Below are 24138 nucleotides of genomic sequence, written 5' to 3'. Positions count from 1 at the left end.
TTCTGAAGTCAGTGGGTTTGGGTTTTGTTTGTTTTTATAATTGAATAAAATCTGTGTATTCTTTGTTTTTAATCTAGCTTTTGTCCATCTTTTGCTGCCTTAAAAATTATCTATTTGTAAAGCTGTAACTGAAAGTACATGCTGAGTAGTCTTAATCTCTATTTGAACTTGTATTTCTTAAACTTTGATGCTCAGTACACAGTTTGAGGTAGTGAAGAAAAAAGGCTAAGTACTCTGGGGAAACAAAATGGTACCACTGATAGAATGATAAAAAAATAATGAAGTTTGTAAAGAGGCTGCAAAGATGAATGAAGGTAGGTGTGAGATTTAGCCATTTTCCTTCTTTGTACTCTGATTGCCATTAGCTGCTAGTAGGAAGAAAACATATCTCAGTGCACTGCAGTCCTGAAGTGTTGCATATCAGGTATTTTTCTTACAGTATAGCTGGCTGCACAGCAGAGACATAACTTCTAGATCTCACCTTAACTATTGCTGAATTGAGCAAGCAATCACCATTATGGTATGCAGGAATGTTGTCACTGCTTCTAAATAGATAATAGTCAAATCTGTTTCCACAGCTGTGCTGTACCTTGCTTGATGGTTTTAAGTTCAGTCAGTAGTTCTTGTGACTCCTTGCCCTTCTGACTTATGTGCGTGCCTTCAGTACTGTCTAATTCCCTTCTTCAGCAGTAGCTGAAGCACGTACGATCACATAGCAGCCTTCTTTCTGATCTCCAGAAGAATGAACAGTATAATTGTTCTTTTTCCATTCTTGTCTGAATTTTCAAACCTTAGTTTTTCGAGTTGAACGGTCACAAATCAAATCTTCTTAAGTCCTACCTTTGGAGCCATTGCAAATCATTGCTAGCAGCTTCTTCCAGCCTTCCTGGTATTGTGGTCTTTGTACATTTAGCTTTCTTATTCAATTACTACCATATTGTCCTCTTTGGCAAGCTTCTGGTTGTTTGTCTGTGGCAGTCATTTTCTAACCTCTTGCAGAAGTTATTGCTCTCTATACTGGGTGGGCCTGTATGGTTAGAGCAGACCTTCCACCCTTCCAAACCTTCCAGCCTTGAATTCAAATTCTGTGTAAAGAGTGGCATTACAGCCTTCAAGCTGTCATATAATAGGCTCTGCAGTGGGTTTTTCAAGGCAAGATTGAAGAGAGTGCACAACTGCTCTTTCAGATACCAGTTCAAGCTGATGCCACATCTTTAAAGTGTGACTTTTGAGAGCAGAGGTGGTTTGAATTCATGTCCTTAGTGAATACTTCTGATGCTAACAGGAGAATTTACTTTTTTTATAATGGTGCCTGTCCTGCCTCTTTGTTGCAACAGCTACCAATAATTCAGTCAAAGCAGCAGTTTTTGCAGCAATTCAGTCAAAGCAGCAATTTTTTAACAACTAGTTTGCTCAAAATGAAGGACAGTTAATCAGTTTTCTCTTGTTTTTGCAGCTTTTGATGTTAGAGTGATCTCTAGTACCTGCACCACTGTCTTTTCTGGAGCTGATCTTATGGTGCATGGAAAACTGCATAATTATTCTTATATAAATTCAAAAGATAAAAAGATTTCATTAGATCCTGTGTTATTCCCATTTTCCTTACAGTTTTATATATCATCCCATCTTTTTGGCGTGATCTGAGAGGCAGTATCTTTTGAAGTTTAAGAACAGGTTGATATACTTAGGAAGACATAAGCTGCAACATTAGCATCTATCTCACTCCTATATCACAATCCTAGTTTTTGTCATACCTACTTTGAGTTGTGAGGTATCCTGTTATACTTTTCCTGTCTGAAGGATTGCTGTAAATCTAAGAGTATGCAAGTAACACTTGGGCCCCTTGAGGTCCAATGGTAACCTCTATTTTCCATCTCTGAGGGAAGGACTTGACTGTGCATCCTTATGGTCTGTGGGCCCTCTGCATTAAGGGACTGCCACAGTGTAAACTTGAATGTCCACTGTTTATCTCCACTTTAGAGATGTCACAAGTTATTATCCCTGATGACTCGTGTGCTGTTGCTTTGTTTCCAGCTGAATTTATCTTGAATCATAGTGGAACATGATATGTTGCATATGTTCAATACACAGAGGTGTGGAATAAGGTCTTATTAGATTTAACAGATTTGAGCTCAATAAATCTACTAAAAAAAAAAAAAAACCAAAATGATTGAGCTGATGCACATTCTTTAGATATGTGTCTTCCATTATGGCTACGTAATGCTCCTGCCGATTTGCAGAATCTAGCTTCATCCAGCTCAGCCTGCAATAAAGCAAATAAGGGAAATTTCTCTTCACTGTAAACACGACAGTGCCACTTCTGCGCATAGTAAGTGTACTGATAAATATTAGGTCTCTTCAGTTGTTTGCCTTGCATCTTGAACTATGTAGTATTTCTCTGTAGATACACGTGTGAGAATTCTAACTAAACTGTCATGTCTCACATTGCCTTCCTAAGGATTTTATTATAACACAGTAATAGCCTTTATTAGTAAAGATGTGATTTTTTCAGAACCACCATGATTGTGGTTTTGAAGCTTACTCAGTGAGAGTCGGTATACAGTATAAGATCTTCCCTTTGATGGAAAACATCTTCAGATACATTGAGTTTAGAGGAAAACTCTCTGGAAGGTCTTTTCCATGACTCGCGGAAAGAAACAAATGCTACCTACTTCAGAGTAGATGCTTCTATTGCTACTAAGTGTTTTAGTTCTTTTACTGGCCAGAGGAACTTCTGGTAAAGATACTGTACTCTCCTGGTGGCCAGCGTTCCTCAGTGCTGTGCCTCCTGCCATTTTAATTGAGCCTTCTGAAAATGCACCTCAGAGGCCTCTAACCCTGCACATCCATTCAGTCAGGATGTGCCTTCTGTGCCTCTTCCATCCAGATTAAGCTATTCTGCAAGTCACAGTATGTCCACAGTAATCTTTCTGACACTACTTTTTGCCTTTCTGAGTGTTGGTATCATCTGTGCCTTTCTTCTCAGCCTTGTGCTATATACAGATCAACTATTTTACTTGAATTTCTGCTCCTCTCATGAAGAACAAAGAGACCCTTTGTCCTCCCTTTTCTGGTAGCTGTCCCCTTACTGAACTTGCTAATGAGTGAGAAATGTTTCATATTCTGCCATCTTAAAGCCGAATAAGCTTTGCAGATCTTTATCAACAATAGTTCTTCAATAGGACCTAAACCAGTTCATATCATCTGGATGGGTAAATGATTTGAACTGATGGTTGCTTCTTCACTCCTTCGTTTTTGATGATGTTTTCTGGAGGTGGTAAGTGTAACAGCAGAGTTCCTTCAGAGCCTCTTCTGAATCAATAACTCAGTTTGCACTTGTCTTTGTCTTTGTCCCAGCAACTTTTTTCCTGAAACTTTGTTCTTGTACTTGCAGTATTTTGTATTTGTTCTTCAACATGCAAGGCACATTCTTGTTGTCAACAGGCTGAAAGTATTCAGGAAGGCTTACCTTATTTATTGGATTGATTGAAAAAGGGACTGTTTTGGAATCCAACTTCTACTTAATCTAGTTACAAGACAGCAAAGGAGGTTGTGACTTTGCATTGCTATTGGTGGCCTCCTTGTAGAACATCTCCATTCCCAAGGTACACACCAGTCTTTGTTTTCCTTTCTGATCAAACCCTTGGGAGAGCAGTTCCCTTTCTTGTATGTTCTCACCTGTGGTGGTATAAAAGCAATAAAACCATAGCAAACAAAGGTCTCTGTCTGTAAAGCTGCTGTTGATAACCACTCTTACATAGGGGTTTATTGGTAGACCTGGTGTGGAAGATCAGGACACGAGTGAGGTGTACATGTGGAAGATGGTTATTATAGAGGTTAGCTAAAAATTCTCATTTATAACTGTTTCTCTGTATCTTTGTTTCCCAGCACTAATTAATTTTGTTTCTGTTTGGCACAATGCATGAACCAAAATCTTAACTATTTCTGAGTGGAGATTATAAAACTAAACAGTAACAAATGGGATGGATTTTTAAAACAAAGCAATCTGAAGTCCCATAGTTTGGTTGCTAATCTTTTTCAATTTTCATTTTCTCCTAGGAGAATTGGTAGCACTAAAGAAAGTACGACTGGATAATGAAAAGGAAGGGTTTCCAATTACAGCTATTCGGGAGATTAAAATTCTTCGACAGCTGAATCACCAAAGCATTATCAACATGAAGGAAATAGTGACAGATAAGGAAGATGCTTTGGATTTCAAGAAGGACAAAGGTATGTGTGTGAACACTAGGGTGGCTCTTTCTGGTCATGTTCTTAATACAGTAGCCTACTTTCTCTGCAGCTGAAGTTTCATTTTTAAAAGTTTGAAACAGTGACACTTGGTACTTACTAACAGAAGTCCTTTACTTAGATCAGCTGTGCCTCTTGTTGATGGAAACATTTCTGTAAATATTTTGGGTGGCTTTTACAAAAACAAACTTGATTTTAGTTTGGCTGGAACAATTTCGAAGAATAGGTGTTTAATTTGACACTCATGGATTGGGGAGGCCAGTAACGAGGGGAAGTTCTTACATACTGGATGGGTTGCATGGTTTTGCTGCTTTTTTTTTTTTTGCCTTTTAATTTTCTCATAGTATTTTCTCATCATTTGGAATGTTGCAGGCCAAACACTGAAGAGGTTACTATTATTCTTTTTACTGCGTGTCAGTCTTGTTTGGATTGTGTTTGATTATTTTCTTTTTATAGTTGGGTACGTGTGTGTGTTGAAGGCTAGAAGGATAAATGTTGCTTTTTGCCAAATGCAAGGCCTACAGACATCTACTGTTTTGGTTCCTTCAGTGTTAAATCTGGTTTGTCTGAGATGCTGCAGCCTCTTTTTCTTGGAGAATCAAGGAAACAAAAGGAAAAGCATGCACTTTTGCTGTTTAGGACTTTTGGTACCAAATACTTGTTTGAAAATGTAGTCACTTTGTCTTTGGAGGCCATGTCCTCTCAGCTACAAGTCTTATAAACGTATCAGTTTGGAGTATTTTAGTGCCCTGTGGCACTAAAGGTAGGTAGATATATATGATCTGGTAGAGGAGGAAGTTTGAAGTCTGGAACCTGTACTTGTCTCCCTGTCCTCCTGAGTGTCTATACAGCATGTCTGGCACTAGTATGGAAAGGAAACAGTTAATGTCCTGCATAGCCAGCAGAACCAACATGTGATGTTGTGGTGACTCTGAAGATGAGTGTCAGAATTAGGCAGGAAAGAAGTTCTTTCTCTAATTTCTTCAGAAAGTGTAGTACCTCGAGGGGTGTATATATGGACAACATTTATTTGTTGTTTAAAAGCAGGAAATGTGTAGCAAAGCAGTTCCTCTAGATACATGTATGCAGTTTCAGTGGTCAGCATCCACTTTAAACTCTGATCTGCAACAGCCAGCTTAGGCTTTTCTTGTGAGTCTTGTATGAAGTTTTAATTAGGCCTAACCTTGGCTAATGAGACCATGTTGAGCCCTGAATAAGTTTATATTCATTAGTTAATTTTCTCCATTTCTACTTGGAGCCATGTGTAAGGTTGAATTGTAAATTTTTTGGTTTACTTCTCTATATTTTCAGAAGACTGCAAGGGAAGGACTTCTCTAGAGATACTAGAATAAAATAAATTTTTGAAATAGTCTCTTGGAAAGCATTAGCGTGATAATAAGTCTGCTATTATGGTTTGTTTCTGAAAGGATGGAATTTTATTTTTTCCAGGCTACTGCAATCTGCATCTAATGAGGAGATGGAGATTTGTAGCTGAGAAGTATTGGGCAAGTTGTAGTCTATGCAGAGAGCAAAAGCAAATGGGAAGTTCAGTGATTTTCATGGTAAACCATGGCAAATATTGACGTGGTAGTGGCATACATTATCGAAGCAAAAGTTACAGTTGAATCAAAGTGTTTGCCTTCTGATGAATATGCTTATGCTTAATGTATGTTATGATTGTCTTAACTTTGGAATATAGCTGTTAAAAATCCCTTACTGCTGAAATCTCATTTGTGAAATTAGGGAATGAGAAAATTCCTGCCAACATACGTTCCTTTAGTTGTACGTGTAAAAGTAATTTTTGTCTGAGACTGCCTATTATCTCCTGACCTGTTACTCATCTACTCATTCACTTTGGTTTTTAATTGGGATTTCAGAAGTTTAAAATGCATCAAATGGAGAGTCCTGGCAATTCAATAAATGTTCGTCACGTTTTATACAGTACTGACTTTAAGGATGTTTTTGAAGATAGTAACATTGGCCTGCAAACATCAGTGGCTTTACTTGTACCATGTTTTCCTGATGCTTTTGAACTGTTACGTGTTTTTAGTGGCCTAAGCTTACTGACTTAGGAGTAAAGTGTTGTTGAGTATATTAAACTACAGAGAGTGCAAGAAAAGTTTCTTACAGTGTTTTACCTCAGCCAGCTTGGGTTGTTATCTCAACAATAGCTTCTACAGAAGGAATTTGTTTTAATTCTGTCTAGACCAAACATTTGAAAAAGAAATGCAATACATCAAGTATCGAGTTGCAGATGTAAAGAGCATTTCCTTTGGTGGTAAAGCAGCATAACATCTTGATTCTGATGCATGAGTGATGTTGGGTTTGCAGAGAAGGAGTATCTGTTCTGTGCCTTTCTCTAGTAGCTCATCTGAATATAGGCTTTTTCTCTTCCTTCCAATCATTCAGAGCTTATACATAAAGTTAGGAATGGGGCACCTGACTCAGTTTGTGTGCTGTCTTCTGCATTTATCTGCGTAACAGTTTATTTTAATAGGTAAAAAACAACTGAACATACTGTTAAATCTTCCTTTGCTTCTCTGAAAACATAAAGCTTTATTTGGCTTGATCATACTGGTGAGCTATAGATGCCACTCAGTATTTTCCTAAAATATCAGAGCTGTGGTTATTTTTGAAGATGTTTTCTCCCAGTGAGCTAGTGCAGGAATTGCAGGTGTCAGCTTTTTGTGTTACCAGAAGCATTTTGATACTGTTTGTGCTTGTGACCAAGACTGCTGCTATTTGTGTTTTCCTTCACTCTTCCTTTTTTTTTGTCTGAGAAAATTTGTGGGTTTACCTATGCAGCTGTAATTGAAGGAAACGAGATGGGATTAAAACAAACCTAGAGTTATTTTTCAGATGTAGTAAAATCCATAGTTCTTTGCAAGATTAGTTGAGCCATTTTATCTAAGTTTGCAAGAAAAGTATTGGGAAGACCATCCCTCTTACTTTTATCTTTTATCATCTCTGGTTTGTTCTCTTTATTTTTCTTGGGACTCTCCCTTGTGCGCCCGAGATGGTCCTCTAGTTCTCCATCACCTATTTATTAACTGTGAGCTGTTTGTAAATGATCAACAATCTAATTATGGAACTGCCATGATTGCTTTTTGCTAAACTCTCTTAAGTGCCTGGTTTACCTTTTGTTGCACTGAATGTAAAGCTGCATGAGTATGGACTGGCTCCTCTTCCTTTCAACTGGAAGAGGCAATTGATATCCCAAGAGGTATCCCAAGGGATAATGTGGATGTTTGCTTGGGAGACTCTAATAAAAAAGAGGTATAATTAAAACAGGAACTTATTTGGTCTTGGTGTGTGTGAATTTCTTGTTTAGGTTTGTATGCTTGTTTCTGTAACTCATTCTAAAATCTAAGGTTACTTTAGGAAGGTTCAATTTTGAATTCAGTTGCTGTACAAGAGTTAATGGATTTTTTTATGCAGGAAGCCAGTATCTACCACAGTACTGTAATATACTTGTGAAGAGGACTCTGAGTCTGTGGAATGTTTTTGTATAACCTAGCTAGCTATTTTCCTGTATCCATCATGGAGTACTTTGTCTGAAAGCTTGTTTTTTGGAAGGAGTCCTTACCAGCAATCATGCAGTCATCAGAGAGTACTTCACTACAGGATTCTGTTCCTATGGTAGGTAGTTTTATCTGGATTTCCCGGGAACTCCAGTCAGAAATGGAAAATTCAGTAAATACTGGCTGCTTTGAGCCATTCAGAAAAAACAAGCATTAGCATTTTGATTTTGTTTTGACCTTACAGTTGGAATAAATTACTGAAGAGGTGCTGCCTAAATATGCATCTAAGCAGATAATCAAGTATTTTTCCTTTTATTTTCTTGCTGGTAAGTGACATTAGGTGAATGCTGGCCCAGCCATGGGGATCTCTCTTTTAGAAATATAAGGAGAGATGTCTCTAGAAGAAGGAATGTTTCTTCCTGTAGCCCTTTGATCAGGATGTCTCTTCTTCATTGACTAATGAGTCGTGCTCAGCTTGCAAGCATCTATGATGGAATCAGGAGTTCACATCTTCTCTGTCAAGTTTAAGGATTTGTCACTGTATTCATGCATGTTTGCAGGTATAAAAGGGTCTTTAGACGTTATGCTAGTTACTCTATTTCCATGTTGTTTTCCTCTCCTGCTTAAGCAATCTCAACTTCCAGTTATCCCTCCTGCCTCCTCTCTGATCCTCTTGCTGCAAAGCAGCTTGTTAGAGCTTAGGCTGTTAAATTCAATGCTTACAAAACAAAAGTCTCTGAATTTCCGAAGCCTCCAGATTGTCTTGCTGCTCCTGAAGTAGCTGATAGAAACTTGTTACCCAAACAGGCTGCCCAGAGAGGTTGTGGAGTCTCCTTTGGTGATATTCAGGACCCACTAGGTCACTTGCACTTTTCTGTGCAACCATCTGTAGAGAACCTGCTTTAGCAGGGCCTTGGACTTGATGATCACCAGAGGTCTCTTCAAGCACAGACCCTGTGATTCTGTATAACAGTCTTTATGCTACAGCTAAGTTATCAGGATTAGTGAATGTCTGTGAGTGGTTCTTTCCATTTCTGCACGTGTTACTGAAGGCTGGTTTGGAACGAGTATAGGAAAGTTATGGTTCTATTAGGCTAAGTTTGTCTTAAGCAGAAAAAATTGTTCTGTCTTGTGATACCTGAGTGGAAAGACAAGTATGGCAGTGATGCCTTATTTAGTCTTAAGATGATTAATTCATAGGCTATGTCTTTGGTGTTTCTCAAATTAGAAAATAGGTTTGTGTGACTTAAGTAGAAAGAAAAGATGAGCGTCTGTCTTCTTAAAAGCACTGTAACTTCAAGGAATTGGAAAATGTCATCTTAAATTTTGAAGCTCTGCTTGACAAGACTGTGTTTAGAACTGTCTTGGAATCTGGTGTATCATGAGTCCTGGAGGAGAAATGTTAAGGAAATGGAAGATTAAGTATAATCCAATTATCTCTAATCAATCAAGCAAAAATATTATCTATATACAACATAGAAGGAGCTGAGGGAGATTTATTAGTGAAATGAGAGTGTGCTCAGCAGCTCAGCGCTCTGTATGCCATTCATAGAATGAGACAAGGTTCCTTTTTTAGAGCATTTTTATTTATAGGATACTGTTGTAATGCATATATATACAAGGATTGAATTAAATTTTTTACATAATATGGCATCCCTAGATCCTCAGTGGCCGGATTGTCTGAACTGTAGCAATCAGATAATTTTAGGAACCCCAAAAACTTTTCTCATGAAACTACATTTGGAAAAATTGTCTTAAAAGCTGCCATTAGGTTAAGTTTTTGGATTATTTCCCTTCCCCCTCTGCCCAAAGAACTTGTATCTTAGTTTAGGAACAAAGGCATAACTTTATGTCTTGCCATACTGAGTCTGTGCTGACGACTGTCCAAAAACCAGACTGCTCATGTCACACAAATTGTTTTGTCACCTGAAAATCGTGTATTGTAGAGTTAGTAATTCTATCTACATAGCACAGTCACGTTATAGTCAAGCTTATTTAGTGTTTTCATCGAGGAAACTTGAATGCTGTTAGAGCTGCACAAAATGCATGTAGAGGAGATGTGTTAATCCTTCAGTTATTCTAAACCAGTACCTTACTTTCTGACCCTTTTCAATCTTCACTGACATAATGATTTAACAGATGAGTTTTCCTAAGCACAGAGCAAAGAAGTAAGGCTAGAACTGCTTCCCCACAAGTCTACTTTGTTTGTCATGTACCTCCCTAACAGATTCAGCTGCTGTTATCCCATATTCAGAACTAGGCTACCTTTCAGCTGTTCCCACTGTTGTTCTGCATGTGTGCACTGACAATAAGGAATCTTACAGTCTCAGAAGATGAAGAAATGAGGGATCAGCTGTATGCATTAGCAATGAAAAACAGGAGAAAATGCAACCCCCATCAGTGCTTTTTTGCAGCATGTGGAAATTGACTATAGGCTTCCTCCTGCCCCATAGGTACTTATCAGGGAGTGCAGGCCTTTAATAGAACAGCAGTAAGAAGAGCAGCATTAAAATCAGATAAGTAATTCTGGGTTCATTTGAATTGAATATACTGTACTGAAACAGAGCTGTAAGTGATTTTAGGATATTGCTTAGAGATATGTGGATATTGGGCAAAGCTAGCACAAAACAAAAGTGTGTCATTTTGGGATGTAACTTCCCATTATTAACTTCCCATTAACTCATGGCATCATAAAGGAAATGGTGATTCTTTTGTACGTAATGTTTTCCTTTTTGAGAAATGAATACTTGTGATATTTGTATAGCGTAAACTAAAGGGTGCCATAAAATCAGACAATGGTGTAATGAACAAACTTTTATCTATACACAGTTTACTTCTTGAATACCTACAGCTTATTTTCTTATTACAAAAAACTAAGTGTCAGACCTCCTGATCTAAAACCCATGGAAATTTGAAATGATCAAGTGCAATAAAGCAATTTTGTTTTTGTTGACTGAAATTACAGACATCAGAAAGTGGCACCACAGTTCTCTCAAATTAAACTAGCAGAAGTTTCACTTCAGTTTGCCTAGCAACTGTTTTGCAGCTATGATATAATAATACTGAAAATCAGGTTTGTAATATACTGCCAAAGCTAGTAGACTGATTTTAATAGTTTCTCATAACCTGTGAAGAAGGTTGAACTCTGACAGATCATAGAATGGCTTAGGTAGGAGGGGACCTTTAAAGATCATCTGGTTCCAACCCCCCTGCCACAAGCAGAGTTGCCAACCACTAGATCAGGCTGCCAGGATCCCATCCATCTGAGCCTTGAATGCCTCCGGAGATGAGCATCCACAACCTCTTTGGGCAACTGTCTCACCATCCTCTAAATAAAAAATGTCTTCCTAACATTTAATCTAAATCTACCCTCTTTACGTTTAAAGCCATTCCTCCTTGTTCTGTCACTATCAGACCATGTGAAAACTTGTTTTCCTTCCTGCTTGCAAGGCTCCCTTCAATCCTGGAAGACCGCAATGAGGTGTCCCTGGAGTCTTCTCCAGGCTGAACAAGCCCAGCTCCCTCAACCTTTTCTTTGTAGCAGGGGTGCTCTAGCCCTTTGATCATCATCAGGCCCTCTCTGGACCTGCTCCAACAGATCTGCATCCTTTCTGTACTGGGGGCTCCACTCTTGGACACGATACTTCAGATGGTTCCCCATAAGATGCAATAGGTTAGGGGCATCTTACTAGCACCTTGTCCCTTGAACTTAGTTATTCTATCCCACACCTTGCCATGGGTAGGCTTGCTATCACACCTTTCCCCCTTCAAACCAAGTTTAACAACCTTCAGTGAATCCAGCATGAATTCTTTCCCCAGTGACTTAGGTGGTTGATGCCATCAGCAGCCATCAAGCTAGGTGCCAAGGAAACTGCTCCATGGTTAAAATAATAATAATAATAAATTCCTGCACCAGCCTCTTAGCCATGTATTTTTTTTCAGATGGATTTTCCTGCTCCTCTCAGTATCCCTGCCACTGAAGGGATAGAGGAAAACACCACAATGTACTCCTGCTCCATCCACCAACTGTCACAGTTCACTGAAGTCCCTTTTGATGATAGCCCTCAGGCTTTTCTCAGTGACTTCACTTACTGTCAGTAAGGGAGAACAATCAGAAGGGTGAACTGGACTAAGGTGCCTCCTAGTAATGTCTCTGACCTGGGCCTTAGGGAGGCAGCACACTGCAGGTAGGAATACAAATGGGATACCCTACCATATGGTAGGTATATGGAATACAGTAAGTCAGGTCTGGCTGATGTATGTATGGAGACCTCAGAAGGGAATTGTACTTAATTCTTTCTTGGTTGAGGCAGTCTTGAGGCGTGGAGTTGACCTCCTTGCCCTAGGCAGCCTCTTGGGTGAACTTTCCACCACATTCTCACTTACTGTCCCTTGAGTTCCAGAACCTCAAACCTATTGCATAAGGGCATCTGAGAAGGTGAGGGGGAGTGTTTTCCTGTGATGCCAAGCAGGGGCCTGCTTCCATTCCTTCCCATCTCATAGGTCCTTTGCCTTGATGGTGACAGGGCAGGGGCTCTGCCACTTTTTGGGGTGCATCACAGTGCCTTTCTTGTAGATATGGCAGGGAGTTGCTCTATCAGTCTTGTCTCCTGCGCACATTCCCTGTTGCTCCTTAATCTCTCTACCTCGTCCTTGAGCTCTGCCACCAGGCTGAGCAGATCTTCCACCTTCTCACACCTCATGCAGGTGGTATCTCTACCATCCTGCCGGGGTAGCAACAGGCTCAGGCACTTGCTGCAGCCAGAGACCTGAACCTCGGCATTTCTGAGCGGGCACTCGGTCTGGGTAGGCTATTGGTATTCAGTTTTGTTGAGCTGACATCTGAAAGAGACATGTAGATTATTCTGGCACTGCTGCATTAGTATCACATGTCAGCCAAGCAGAACTAACACCAGTTGCTAGCTGTCCAGTTTTCAAAGGCCAAGATTAGGAGCCTCTGTGCTTTGCTATGTAGAACTGGTGAGCTGCACTGGTGAATGGTTTAGGTAGATACTAACTCAGCAGGCTTCTGTTGTTGTATGGCTCTCAATGCTTTTCTTTCCTTTGTTTTATTGAAGTGGTGGACTGTGTTGCATCTGAGTGATTTATCTTCCGCTCCACCTCCTCTGTGCACCCAGATGGGTATTTTATGAATGGTATCTTATTTCCTCCATCCTACTGTCCATAGCAGGACAAGAAGAGATGGATTAAAAGCCATGAACCTCAGTCTCTTGGGCAGTGGTCCATAGTTTAGCTGCTTTTCACTGATCTTTGTCTCAAGTTTTGCACTTAATGTGTAATTTTTACCTGTTTGTTTAAATACTAAATACTAGACACAATTTAAACTTGACAGCACTTTTCCCTTTCATTTTCAGCCACTGTGCAAGAAAGCACATCAGTTTGCCAAAATCTGGCTGTGAATGTATATCTTAGCAAGCTGAATTCCCCTTGCTGCTACAGGACATTAACTAGCTTCTGAATTGGAAGTTCTCATTTGGAAGCTAGAACCGTAGTGAATTCTTGTTGGGCAGAAGTTTCTTCCGCTGTAAAGTGGTAGCTTTGAAATCTCTTGGGGAGATATTTGAAAGTGGAAGATAGACAGATCCCACTAATGTAGGTTCTGCATTGCACCCAGTGCTCTGCAGGGTCTGCATTGTCTCTGCCCTAGAGTTAGTGCTAAACATAACATTGTGCTGGAGGTTGTCTGTTGCTGCATCAGGTGTATGTAACATTTCCTCTTTAGGAATACTTGTGTTTATGAAAGGCCTGTGGCTTTAATGGGTTTATCTGTGAAATAAGATGAGCTAAGGTGAGGTATGGCCAGGTACTGAGAGAGTGGTGAGGTGCTGGAACAGGTTGCCCAGGGAGGATGCTCCATCCCTGAAGGTGTTTAAGGCCAGGTCAGATGGGGCCCTGGGCAGTCTGATCTGGCACTTGATTTAGTGGCTGGCATCTCTGCCTTGTGGCATGTTTTTGATGAGTAGCCATAGGAAGAACTTGTGTTTATGTAAGATAAAGCACTGCATTGTAGAATTATTTGTTTTCGCAAGCGTTTAATGACTGGAATAATTATTTCCATGGAAAAGCAATATTATGAAAACACTTCATTACATTATTTTATTGCCATTGTAGGAAATGAGGTATAACGTATAGTTATACGTTATACCTCATAAACGTTGCAAAAACACATAAATAGTTGTGTGGAAAACAATTCCCACTTTCGAAAGTAGGGAGCAACAGTGTTTTTGGACTGCTGATAAACCAGCCTCTCTTCTGTTTCCTGTTTCTCCTTTCTAGGTGCATTCTATCTGGTATTTGAATATATGGACCATGATTTGATGGGACTGCTGGAATCTGGTTTGGTTCATTTTAACGAAAATCATATAAAATCATTTATGAGACAGCTGATGGAGGGTTTGGCCTACTGCCACAAGAAGAACTTTTTGCACAGAGATATAAAATGTTCAAATATTCTACTAAATAACAGGTATGAATAACACTTCTAGTATGTAAATGTTGTACGTTGGGATCATATTTAAATCTTTTTTATAATCTTTACAGTTCACCTGCTTTAATCCATGAGCCAAAGTTTTTTTTATAGATTGCCTAGCTGATTTAGAAATTAACTGGTAATAATCTGGTAACATTTCTGCTTGATACTGGATCTGGCAGTTTTCTTTTAAACTTGCATGTTAAAATAGCAAGGTTAAAACTTGTGTCTATTAAGTGAGAGGATGGGGAAGTTACCTGAGTTGAATTAAAACAGAGATTTTAGGAAATCTGTTTGTGTATTCTTTTTATCATCATTTCAAAATGAAGTGTGGATAGGCTGCTTCTTTGTGCCAGAATTCAGAAGCCTTCACTCTTATTAATCAGGATAATGCTTTACAACAATATTTGATTAGGTATTTTCAATCATGTTTTGGCTTGCAATTACAGCCACGATCAAAGGGAGAGAAGAATTTATAATCATAAGTAGTTTAAAAAAACCCCATATTTGTAAACATGCTGTTGCTGAATGTTATGTTGTCACATATCTGTTGTCACATATCTGCAAGTCTTGCTGTAATTTGAAATAGACAAAACTTTCATTTATTTGAAAGTCGCTCATAATTACAGGGAAACCAAATCAAAGCAAAGAATCCATGTAACATTGCCAAGTGTTTTCCATGTATGCACATTGCTTTATGTTTAAATCATCTCAGCTTTGTGGATGTAGGGGTTTCTCATTGAGTAGTGAAAGTGTTTGTGGTAAAAGCAAATGAAGAAAGCCGGGCAAAGCTCTGTATCATCCATATTTCTTCTCATGTATGGGAAAACTCAAGGGCTTAGGGCTTGTATAATTCAGCAAATTGGCTGCTGGCAAAAATAGAAGCCCTTATCTGGTTGGTTATCCTGTTTTGAAGGCCATATTTAAGCTTCAGAAGAACAAAAGAGTGCTTAGACTTGCTAGAAGGAAGTAGGGTTGCTGCTAGGTTTTTGTTGTTGTTGTTTTAGCTGTACAAATCCTTATGCTAGCAGTACTTCAACTATCAAAGCATCAAAAAATAAAGAAGTTTCCTCCATCAGTTTTTTTTTCCTGCAGTGTTGTTGGTTTGAATGTTTTAACAGTATGCACCCTAAATCTTGAGTAGCATTCACTGGTGTAAATTCCGCTTCGTCACTGTATGTAATTTTGCTTGCTTTCCTTTGGCAGTGAGTAGGTTAGTGTATTTATTAATTGAAGAGAGACGTGATTTGTAAGGTGTTTCCTGAAGCTCAGTTGCAGTTGTCTGAAAACCTGAAACTTGAACTAGTTTTAGCAGGGTTAACTCCTAAATAATTCTTTCCTTTTCCCACCAGAGGGCAGATAAAGCTTGCAGATTTTGGGCTTGCTCGGCTGTACAACTCGGAAGAAAGGTAAGATATGATTGTACTGTGAAAAAGCATTGACAGGTATGTCTTCTTTCATAACTCTTGAGTGTTGTGAGGGCTGGAAAAAAAACTATTTATTTGTCTGGAGATGTTATTGTACTGTAAGATAAGTAGCATTGCTTAGGAAATTGCAAGAAGTGCGTGTTATCTCACACAGCATACAAACACAAAGCTCCCTTTGTACAAGTGATTGCCCTTATGACTATTGAGGGTAAATAACTGTAGAGAGGAGCTGTATATTGTTTGGGAATTAAGAGTTGCAGTTTTAAATAGGTTACATCCTGCAGACATTTACTAAATGTTAGTTTATGGTCTTGTAAACTTATGTTCTTTCTGTTGATGTACCTAGGAGAGGTTTATTTAGGAACAGTGACATTTATTCTGACATAAATCCAATCCATTTACTGTCTTTTTTTTTTTTCTTTTTTTTTAAGCATTACTTTTGTGTAAGATTTAATCTTAAATTTGAGGAGGTTTATTGTATTCTTTAGGCAGTCAGTCCTGTTACATCTGTTGGAAACAGAGATACAAGTTTAAATAAAAGCTCTTCTGAAACCTCTTGTGACTTGTGCTTCTGTTGTTGATGGCTCTGTTACAATTGTACTCCAGGAAACAGGTGCACAGCCTTTATGATTAAGAATTTTAATATATATATTGTGGTGTTATGTATTTGTTACTTGGACTGAGATTTTCAAAGACAAGGTTGAATGTTAATTACATCGATATGTACGACGGATGGCTGGATATTGAGAATGTTAGGTACTTAAGCTTACTTTGAGTTCTGTGTGCCCAACTTGGGAAACTGTGTCTGCATAATAAGTTTTGAGTTTATTTTCTCACAGACCTCTGACGTTCTTCAGTGCAACAGTGTTATTTTCACTGTCTTCTGAGCTGTTATTTCAGGAAAGTATGCTCAAGTAACAATTAGGGAAACTGTTTGGAGTACAGTATTGGGGTAAGATCATTTGTAGCAGCTGGCAGGCAGTTAGCAGTAGAACTGGAGGGAATGGTCTCAAGTTATGCCAAGGGAAGTTCAGGTTGGATGTTAGGAAATTTTTTTCCTCTGGAAGAGTGATCAGAAGCTGGCATGGACTGCCAAGGGAGGTGGTTGACTTTCCGTTCCTAGAGGTGTTCAAGAAGCGTTCAGATGTTGTCCCAAGGGACACGGTGTAGTGGGAAATATTGGTGGTTGGTGGACAGCTGGACTGGATGATCTCGGAGGTCTTTTCCAACCTTGTTGATTCTGTGGTTCTAATTCACTTTCATTTTGGATGTACTTATAACTAAAGAGATGATGCCATCCTACCTAGCTACTTTAATCTTCCCCAGGCTGACTTCTTGTTGGTTTACTGTCATTATCTTTAATATCTTTTTAAATTTAGATGTTGGTTATAGAACTAAATGTTAAGAATTGAAAGAGTGGAAGTTCAACATCCTTATAATGCAAATAAGGTTTTACTGAATGTGAAAACAACATCACCTCATTATAGATAAATTAAACAAGACTAAAATGTACTTACTGTTGCTAATAAAATTGCTAATTGAGCTTGGGAAGATTATTAGAATCTCATGAGTATATTTTTTGCAATTCTTTTGGCATTCATTTTCCTTCTGAATAGCTTCTGACCTGCAGTAACGTCAGTACTTGATGTACACCAACAAACATATAAGTGATGATTAGGTTTGTGTATTTTACTCTTGTTTTACTGTTGTTGGAATGACACGCTTTTCAAAAGGTTACGGAGTTTAGTAGGAGCATGATGGAGAGGAAGTAAAATTGTAATGGAATTCCTATCAGTTATTCTAGTTTCTTCTTTAGGTGTTATTTTGGAGGCTTTAATATGTTTAGAGTAGAGCTATGACAGATTGTGTGAGAAAACAGCTGTTCAAACAAGAATGACAGTATACCAATATATGTATGTGAGTGGCTTATCTGTAGAGGAAGTCCATACCATGTAAATATTTTGAACATGGATGTTTGCTTCAGAGATAAATATATGCTGGAACTACTTCCAAAAAAAAAAACACGCCGTGTTAATTTTAATAAACCAAAATTAGGGGGCTTTATGAAAAAAGCTGGGACAATTTTGCAGAAATGATACCTGTAGTGCTAAGCACGTTGTAAGAGCTTGTAAAAACACTGCACTTAATGCTGCTCTGCTTTTTCTTTGGAGTTACTTAGTATTGGTAAACTCATGATCTTAAAACTGGAAGGATGTTTTTTACCACTCTTAAGAACCATCCTACTGTTGTCCCAGCCCATCCCCCTTCTTTAAAAACAAAGCAAAAACTAAGTGGAAAACAGCCCAACCCTACCATCTGCTATGACTCCTGTTCTGAACTGTTGGTGCTCTGTGTTGGCCACTGCACAGAAGATGCACGTCTGAAGTAGTGGAATCCTTGTGTTAGTGTGAGGATGGAAAGGATTATTCACGATGACCAGAACTTCTGGTTAGAGCTGTAAAGAATTAAAAATGTTGAAATAAAGGAATATATTAGAAATGGTCCAGACTTAGAATTCAAAGTTGTTGAAGGACATAGTTTGAGAGAAAGGCTTTGTTTCTTTCTTTCCAGAGAGGAGAGTGACTGATTTTCCCCTTTTTAAAACGTTTGTAGAAATCCTGTCTTCAGTATTCTAATAATTAGCAGTTATCGAGAAATCACTTTTTTATCAAAGCAGATCTTTTTCCTGAAGTGGCTAGCAGTGTGATAAGTGAACTGTTTGATTATCTGAAATACAGGATGCACATAGCATCAAGATGGCTTGCTGATTACTTGTGTATCTCTGAGGTCTCGTTTCAGACTGTTCAATAGCCTTGGTCAGATGGATGCGTTGCTTTTTTGCAGTTGTAACTTTGTAGAACTGAAAAGAAGGAAGGCAACGCTGTCCTTAAATAACACCATAGAATTATACCCCTCAAAATATCACTTTTTTCAGAAATGAGATTGTAGCAAAATGATAGTCCTCTTTTTTTCTTGCTCCCTCCAACAGCCGACCATATACCAACAAAGTTATTACATTATGGTATCGGCCTCCTGAACTTCTGCTTGGAGAAGAAAGATACACGCCAGCTATCGATGTCTGGAGCTGTGGGTAAGAGTTTGGTACAGAAGTGTAGCAAGCACAACAAGAAGCCAGCAGTGCATATTTCTGTCAGTCTGTACTGGAAGCCATAATGATGAAATTGTATGAAACTGTTTTACAGCTGCATCCTGGGTGAACTTTTTACAAAAAAGCCAATATTTCAAGCAAATCAAGAACTTGCTCAGCTGGAACTTATAAGGTAACTAGCAGGCACTACAGTGTGGTAGGTGCCTGGTAAACTGCCTATCTTTTTCACATTAAAAACAAAGGTAACACACTGCTGACAATTACAAGTACTTCATTATCATCCTGAGTGAGATATCAGTGGTTTTCAGGGGCATGTAGAATAAGTGTCTTATGTGTGGATGTGGGGAGGTGTTTCAGAATGCAGCTGGAGCTTTTCCTATTACTGAAGTTGTAAAAGAATGTAATTCCTTTTCAAGATGGCATCACAAATTCTTTACAGCAAATCAAAAGAAAACATGGTCAGTAAGGACAGCAGGTTTAGGAGCAGTGGGTGCTTTGTATGCTGCTTGCCTTAAGATCTTGCATTGAGTTTTCCCACATGTGCACCTGGGCTTTCATTTTTTTATATATTTCTCTTCCCTTACAAACTGCCAGATACTTTATGGAGGTGAATATTTTGTTTACTACATTATCTCAGTAAATTTTAGGATGGCCTGTATATAACTCCATGGAACCAGTGCATCTTGTTTTCCTCTTTATTTTGCAAGCAGAAATTGCTCTTGATTCTGATATCATAGGTGACCTCATAAGTGAGCAGACACCCTCTTCCTAAAAACAAGGGGGAAGGAGGGTGAGTCCTGTAGAACTTACAGCACCAGAAGAGGAAATAGTAAAATTATTTTTAAAATCAAAGTATTTTAAAATGTAAGTTATATACTGAAATGTTTTTCAAGATATATTAAATGTCAGTATGCTTCTGTGTAATATTTTTCTAGCTGATGAGGAGAAATAAAGTTTTTAGGAGGTGCAATACTACCAGTGATCATTCTTGGTAGAACGAAGTTCTAGATTTTGGAAGTCTTTGCTTTTGTCCACTAGATGGCAGTGAGAGGGCAGGCGTCAGAAATTTTACCTCCTGGTACAGCAAATCCAGATTTTGAGATTTCTTTCTGCTGGAAGAATGCTGGCAGCCAGCTGCTTGTAGCTATTTTTCCTCTCCATTTTATTCAGTACCATGCATTTGGAGACTGTTTAGGTGTAATATATCAGTTTTAGTTTATAATTTTATACACAATCTCTGTAACCGTCATGTTACAGTCAACAGTTGTACATTTTATTCTTTCTAGCTTTAATGCTCAAATATAGAACTGAAGTAAATTCTGTTAGGAAAAAAACAGAATTTATTTTCTTCCTGAAAGTAATGTACTCCAAACATAGGGATGTAATTAATTAATATTTAGGTCTCTTGCACAAGCAATTTAAATCAAATGAATGGAGAAGGGTGAAGTAGGGAAATACATTTCTTCAGCAAGTTCTTTTATTGACTGCCTTCATCAGAGGTCTTAAACATTGCAGGGTAAATTACCACTCCCATTGTCCTGCTGAGAAGCATGGTGTTAGGCTGTGCTGCCATCCTTGATGGGAAAAAACAGGCATGGATGGAGAGGGAGGACCGAGGCTAAGGACAATTCCATATATGGAAATAGATTAGGCCCAACACAGAAGACTAATAACTGTAATGAAAAAGTAAAGATAAAAATAAACAAGATTGAGCTGCTAAAAGCTTGTATTTACCCCTAGGACTTAAAGGGTCGGTTGTTTTGTGTTTTTTTTTTTCCTCCAAGAGCATCTTCTGTGTCAACTAAATTCTTGTTAAAGTTAATACTTCTTCAGGCCTTTGGTATTTCTTTCTTCGCTGCAATTAGGAGCTAACAGCCCAGCATCCTAGATCTGGGTTATCCACTTCTCCAGATCAAATACGTGAATGGTGTCCAGGCATAGTTAGTTGACTTTCAGAATGTAACCTTTTGTGCAGAAGATGCTTTAGAGTGGTTGGGGCACAGAAATAGTGGATTTCATGAAGTTTAGTTTGTGAAGGGTGGTTACCTTTCCTAGATAATTAACCATTCCTTAATGGTGTCGGGCCTTTCTGTAGAGAAATTTTAGCTAAATGAAACTGAATGTTAACATTAGATAATGAGTTTTGTATTTACTGTACTTCTAAGAATAAAATGACAGCTGTGCACACTTGTGCTTTTGGATCTCATGCCTTTCTTTCCTCCTCTTTTTGTACAGCCGAATCTGTGGGAGCCCTTGTCCAGCAGTGTGGCCTGATGTTATAAAATTAGCTTATTTCAACACAATGAAACCAAAGAAACAGTATCGTCGAAAACTGAGAGAAGAGTTTGCATTGTAAGGACAAAGGATGAGTTTACTCAGTTGTAACAGCATTACGTGTTGCTGGCATCTTTGTGAACTTAATGGATGTTCAGCCAGTTTCTAGAAAACACTCATGTGTAAAGAAACATGGCTTTTGAATCCTAGAAGATTCCTGCAGAGCTTGTATTAACCCTTATTTAATAAAGTTTCAAGAAGGGAGAAAGAAGGCCCTAAAATTTCAGCCACCTGTCAGCTTTCACCTAAGGACACATTTGTTTTCTGTGATTGGTACACCTGCTTGCTTTCCCTGTCCAAAAAACAGCTTGTAGTACTTAATTGTTTTTTATTAGGACAACTGCTTACAGCTAAATATGAAGTCTGGTTAACGTTACAGTCTTTTGGGTCATAAATTCATTCAACACGAGTTATCTGAACAGTCTATTCTAAAATACTGTGTACCATTGGATCTTTTTTTTTTTTTTTTTGCAAATATCACACATGAAAGCTATGGAAAGCAGCTGTAGATTCAATTTAAAGGGATTGTTCCCTTCCTTCGTCTGCTTCAGGGTTTAGGATCAGTATATCATCCTGCTTGAACTAACAAGGCTTTCCTAAAGCAGTAGAGTTGTTTTGCTTGGTCCATACAAAATTGCACCTCTCTGTGCACCAAATTCCATAGTGTCAAGTAACACTATAGTCTTGGCTTCAATTGTGTTGGGTTTTTGCTTTGTTTTTTTGTTTTTTTTTTTAAGAACAGTATTTCAAGCAAGTCAGCCACATACAGAAACACAACTGCCCACAGTCATCCCCACCTCTGCAAAAACAAACAAACAAACAGAAAAACCAAACCCATAAGACACTTAGGTTTCTATGTTTACAGAGATTGATAAAGATGAACTTTGTTATCTGCCTTTTAAAAGTAAATTCTTCATTTTAGATGTTCAGTTATTCTGGAGAGTTGTTCTTATGAAAACTTTGCACTGAAGTATGTGATTCAGAAAACAGGTGATGCTTTTTTCCACTGTGTTCTTTTGCAGCATCCCACCAGCTGCATTAGATTTGTTTGATTACATGCTTGCTCTGGATCCCAGCAAGCGCTGCACAGCTGAACAAGCTCTTCAGTGCGAGTTTCTGCGAGATGTGGAACCATCTAAAATGCCTCCCCCAGAGTAAGTCATTTCCATTAGTAATATTCTTTAACCTACAAAACAGCAGCAAACATGTACTGAGTTCATTAAGCTCGTTGTGTTTCCGTTGAAGAAGCTTGTTGTAGGAGAAAATTGTCAATATGTACAGTTGGTGATTCTGCACTGAAGTACAGTTTAGTGGCTCTTACGTCACGATATCAGTGGCTGTGAGGATCTGAGATGAGTTTGAACTGATGCTCCTGGAATTAGTGACTGTCATTTTTTAAAAAGGAATGTATCTGCTTATCAGTGTCCATGTTTTCCAAGGGTTTTGGGGCCCCTCATGAACCTGAATTACCTTCTTTGGTGGCTTTTTCAGGCGAAGAGGTATGAAATTGCTTCTGACAAGTCTTACAGTGACCCATGAAATGTATCAGTCAAATGCCAGTAATAGGAAAAGAATAGTTTACCCCATTCTGAAGGCCAGAGCTTGCTGCAAACTCCCAGAAGGAAGTAATATCTGAACAGAGGTGTTTCTTTCTCAGCTGCCAGCCCTTAAATGAGGTTAGGGAGGGGTGGACCCAGGATTTTGCTTCCACCTGTGCTCCCAGGGCTAGCTGTGCTTCTTCAACAGGTGCTCAATCACTGGTTCAGGCTGTGATCTTACAGTTCCCATACAATGACAGAATGACATTAGGCACAGAATTCTTTAAAGGTATCTGAGAGTTAAAGTAAAATACCATACGTGATTTACTGTGCCAAATGAGATGCCTGGTTCTCCAGAAGTGAAATATTTTGTGTGGCTTTTTATTTGTTCTTTTCTCTCCTCTGAACAGAGATATATTGCAATGTTCAGTAGTTCTTTTTTTTTTTACAGTGACTTGATTGTCACTTTAGGCATTGCAAACTTTTACTCAGGGCTCATTCCAATACAATGGAAAACATTTAAAGAGTCTGCAAGTTTAACTTTTCCCTTGAGATAGCTGCCTAATGACAGAACATTTAATAGTTTGACTAAATTGTACCTTCAAGGCAACCTTGCTGACTTGTTAATAATTAGTTACAAACTGAAAAAAAATAGTTCAGCTTTATCTAAGAATTTCATTAAAAATCTTTCAAGACTTACCTGTAACATATAGGAGGTAGTAAAGAATGCATAAGACTGAGTCTCTTTCCATCATCTGAACTTTACTAAACAGCAGTATTAAATATTAAGCTGTTCATTAAAATCTCAGAACCTTGTTGCTAATGCATTTTGAAGTTAGGGAATGAGAAGAAAATGTTCTCTTCTTTTCAGGGCCTTGGTAGTGCATCTATTCTAGAAACTGATGCAAGAAAATTAAAAGCAAACAAACAAATTGTCCTTTGGTATCCTTTTAAAAATGGACACCAACATTTGTTGTAGTGAAATGAAAATGATGACTCTTCTCAAGAAAGAATAAGGCTCCTCTCTTGGAAGAAACAGCTGCTCATTGCTGATTGCAAGTACTGTAGGATAATTCTTGTAGTTTCTTGATTGATCCAAGCTGTTGTTGACTAAATACCTGACAGGTCTTTTGACCTGCTGTTCTGTGGAGAAAGAGAATAGAAAGCAACTGTCAAAACTTCCTTTCCAGTGATTCTTATCATCTGTCACCTCATTTTTTTTCATGTTCCTGGGTGAGAGAACTGCTCAGACAGTTACTACTGATACGTAAAGGGAAAACAGAAGGACCTGTTTTAATGCCATATCTCAGCATTTCCATAAGCTATGGGGTGGGACTCTGTGTTCCTCAAGAGATCTGAATTGGGATACCTGTAGGGAGGAATAGTAATGGGAAGATTGAACTAATTTCCAATGGGTGCTGTAGAAGATATTTTTCCTCTGCTTTTGTCTGTCTTAAAGGGCTGGAGTACC

General features: G+C 38.5%; 1 protein-coding gene across 1 annotated transcript in view; it reads left to right on the top strand.

Moving 5' to 3' along the window:
- The window catches only part of CDK13 (cyclin dependent kinase 13), a 53846-nt gene that overhangs the window by 19621 nt on the left and 10087 nt on the right, over positions 1 to 24138 (top strand). Inside the window, exons 5-11 of the mRNA XM_042834208.1 lie at positions 4060 to 4230; positions 14067 to 14256; positions 15612 to 15668; positions 18676 to 18777; positions 18890 to 18967; positions 21031 to 21147; positions 22152 to 22283. Of these exons, the coding sequence (XP_042690142.1) occupies positions 4060 to 4230; positions 14067 to 14256; positions 15612 to 15668; positions 18676 to 18777; positions 18890 to 18967; positions 21031 to 21147; positions 22152 to 22283 (847 nt within the window). The remainder of the gene's footprint in view (positions 1 to 4059; positions 4231 to 14066; positions 14257 to 15611; positions 15669 to 18675; positions 18778 to 18889; positions 18968 to 21030; positions 21148 to 22151; positions 22284 to 24138) is intronic.

Source organism: Centrocercus urophasianus, unplaced genomic scaffold (assembly GCF_019232065.1).
Source record: "Centrocercus urophasianus isolate 14NV4802_14NV808 unplaced genomic scaffold, USGS_Curo_1.0 seq_44, whole genome shotgun sequence".
In the NCBI taxonomy this organism is placed as follows: domain Eukaryota; kingdom Metazoa; phylum Chordata; class Aves; order Galliformes; family Phasianidae; genus Centrocercus; species Centrocercus urophasianus.
The sequence above is the reverse complement of the archived record's forward strand: the minus strand, read 5'-3'. Positions and strand labels throughout refer to the sequence as shown.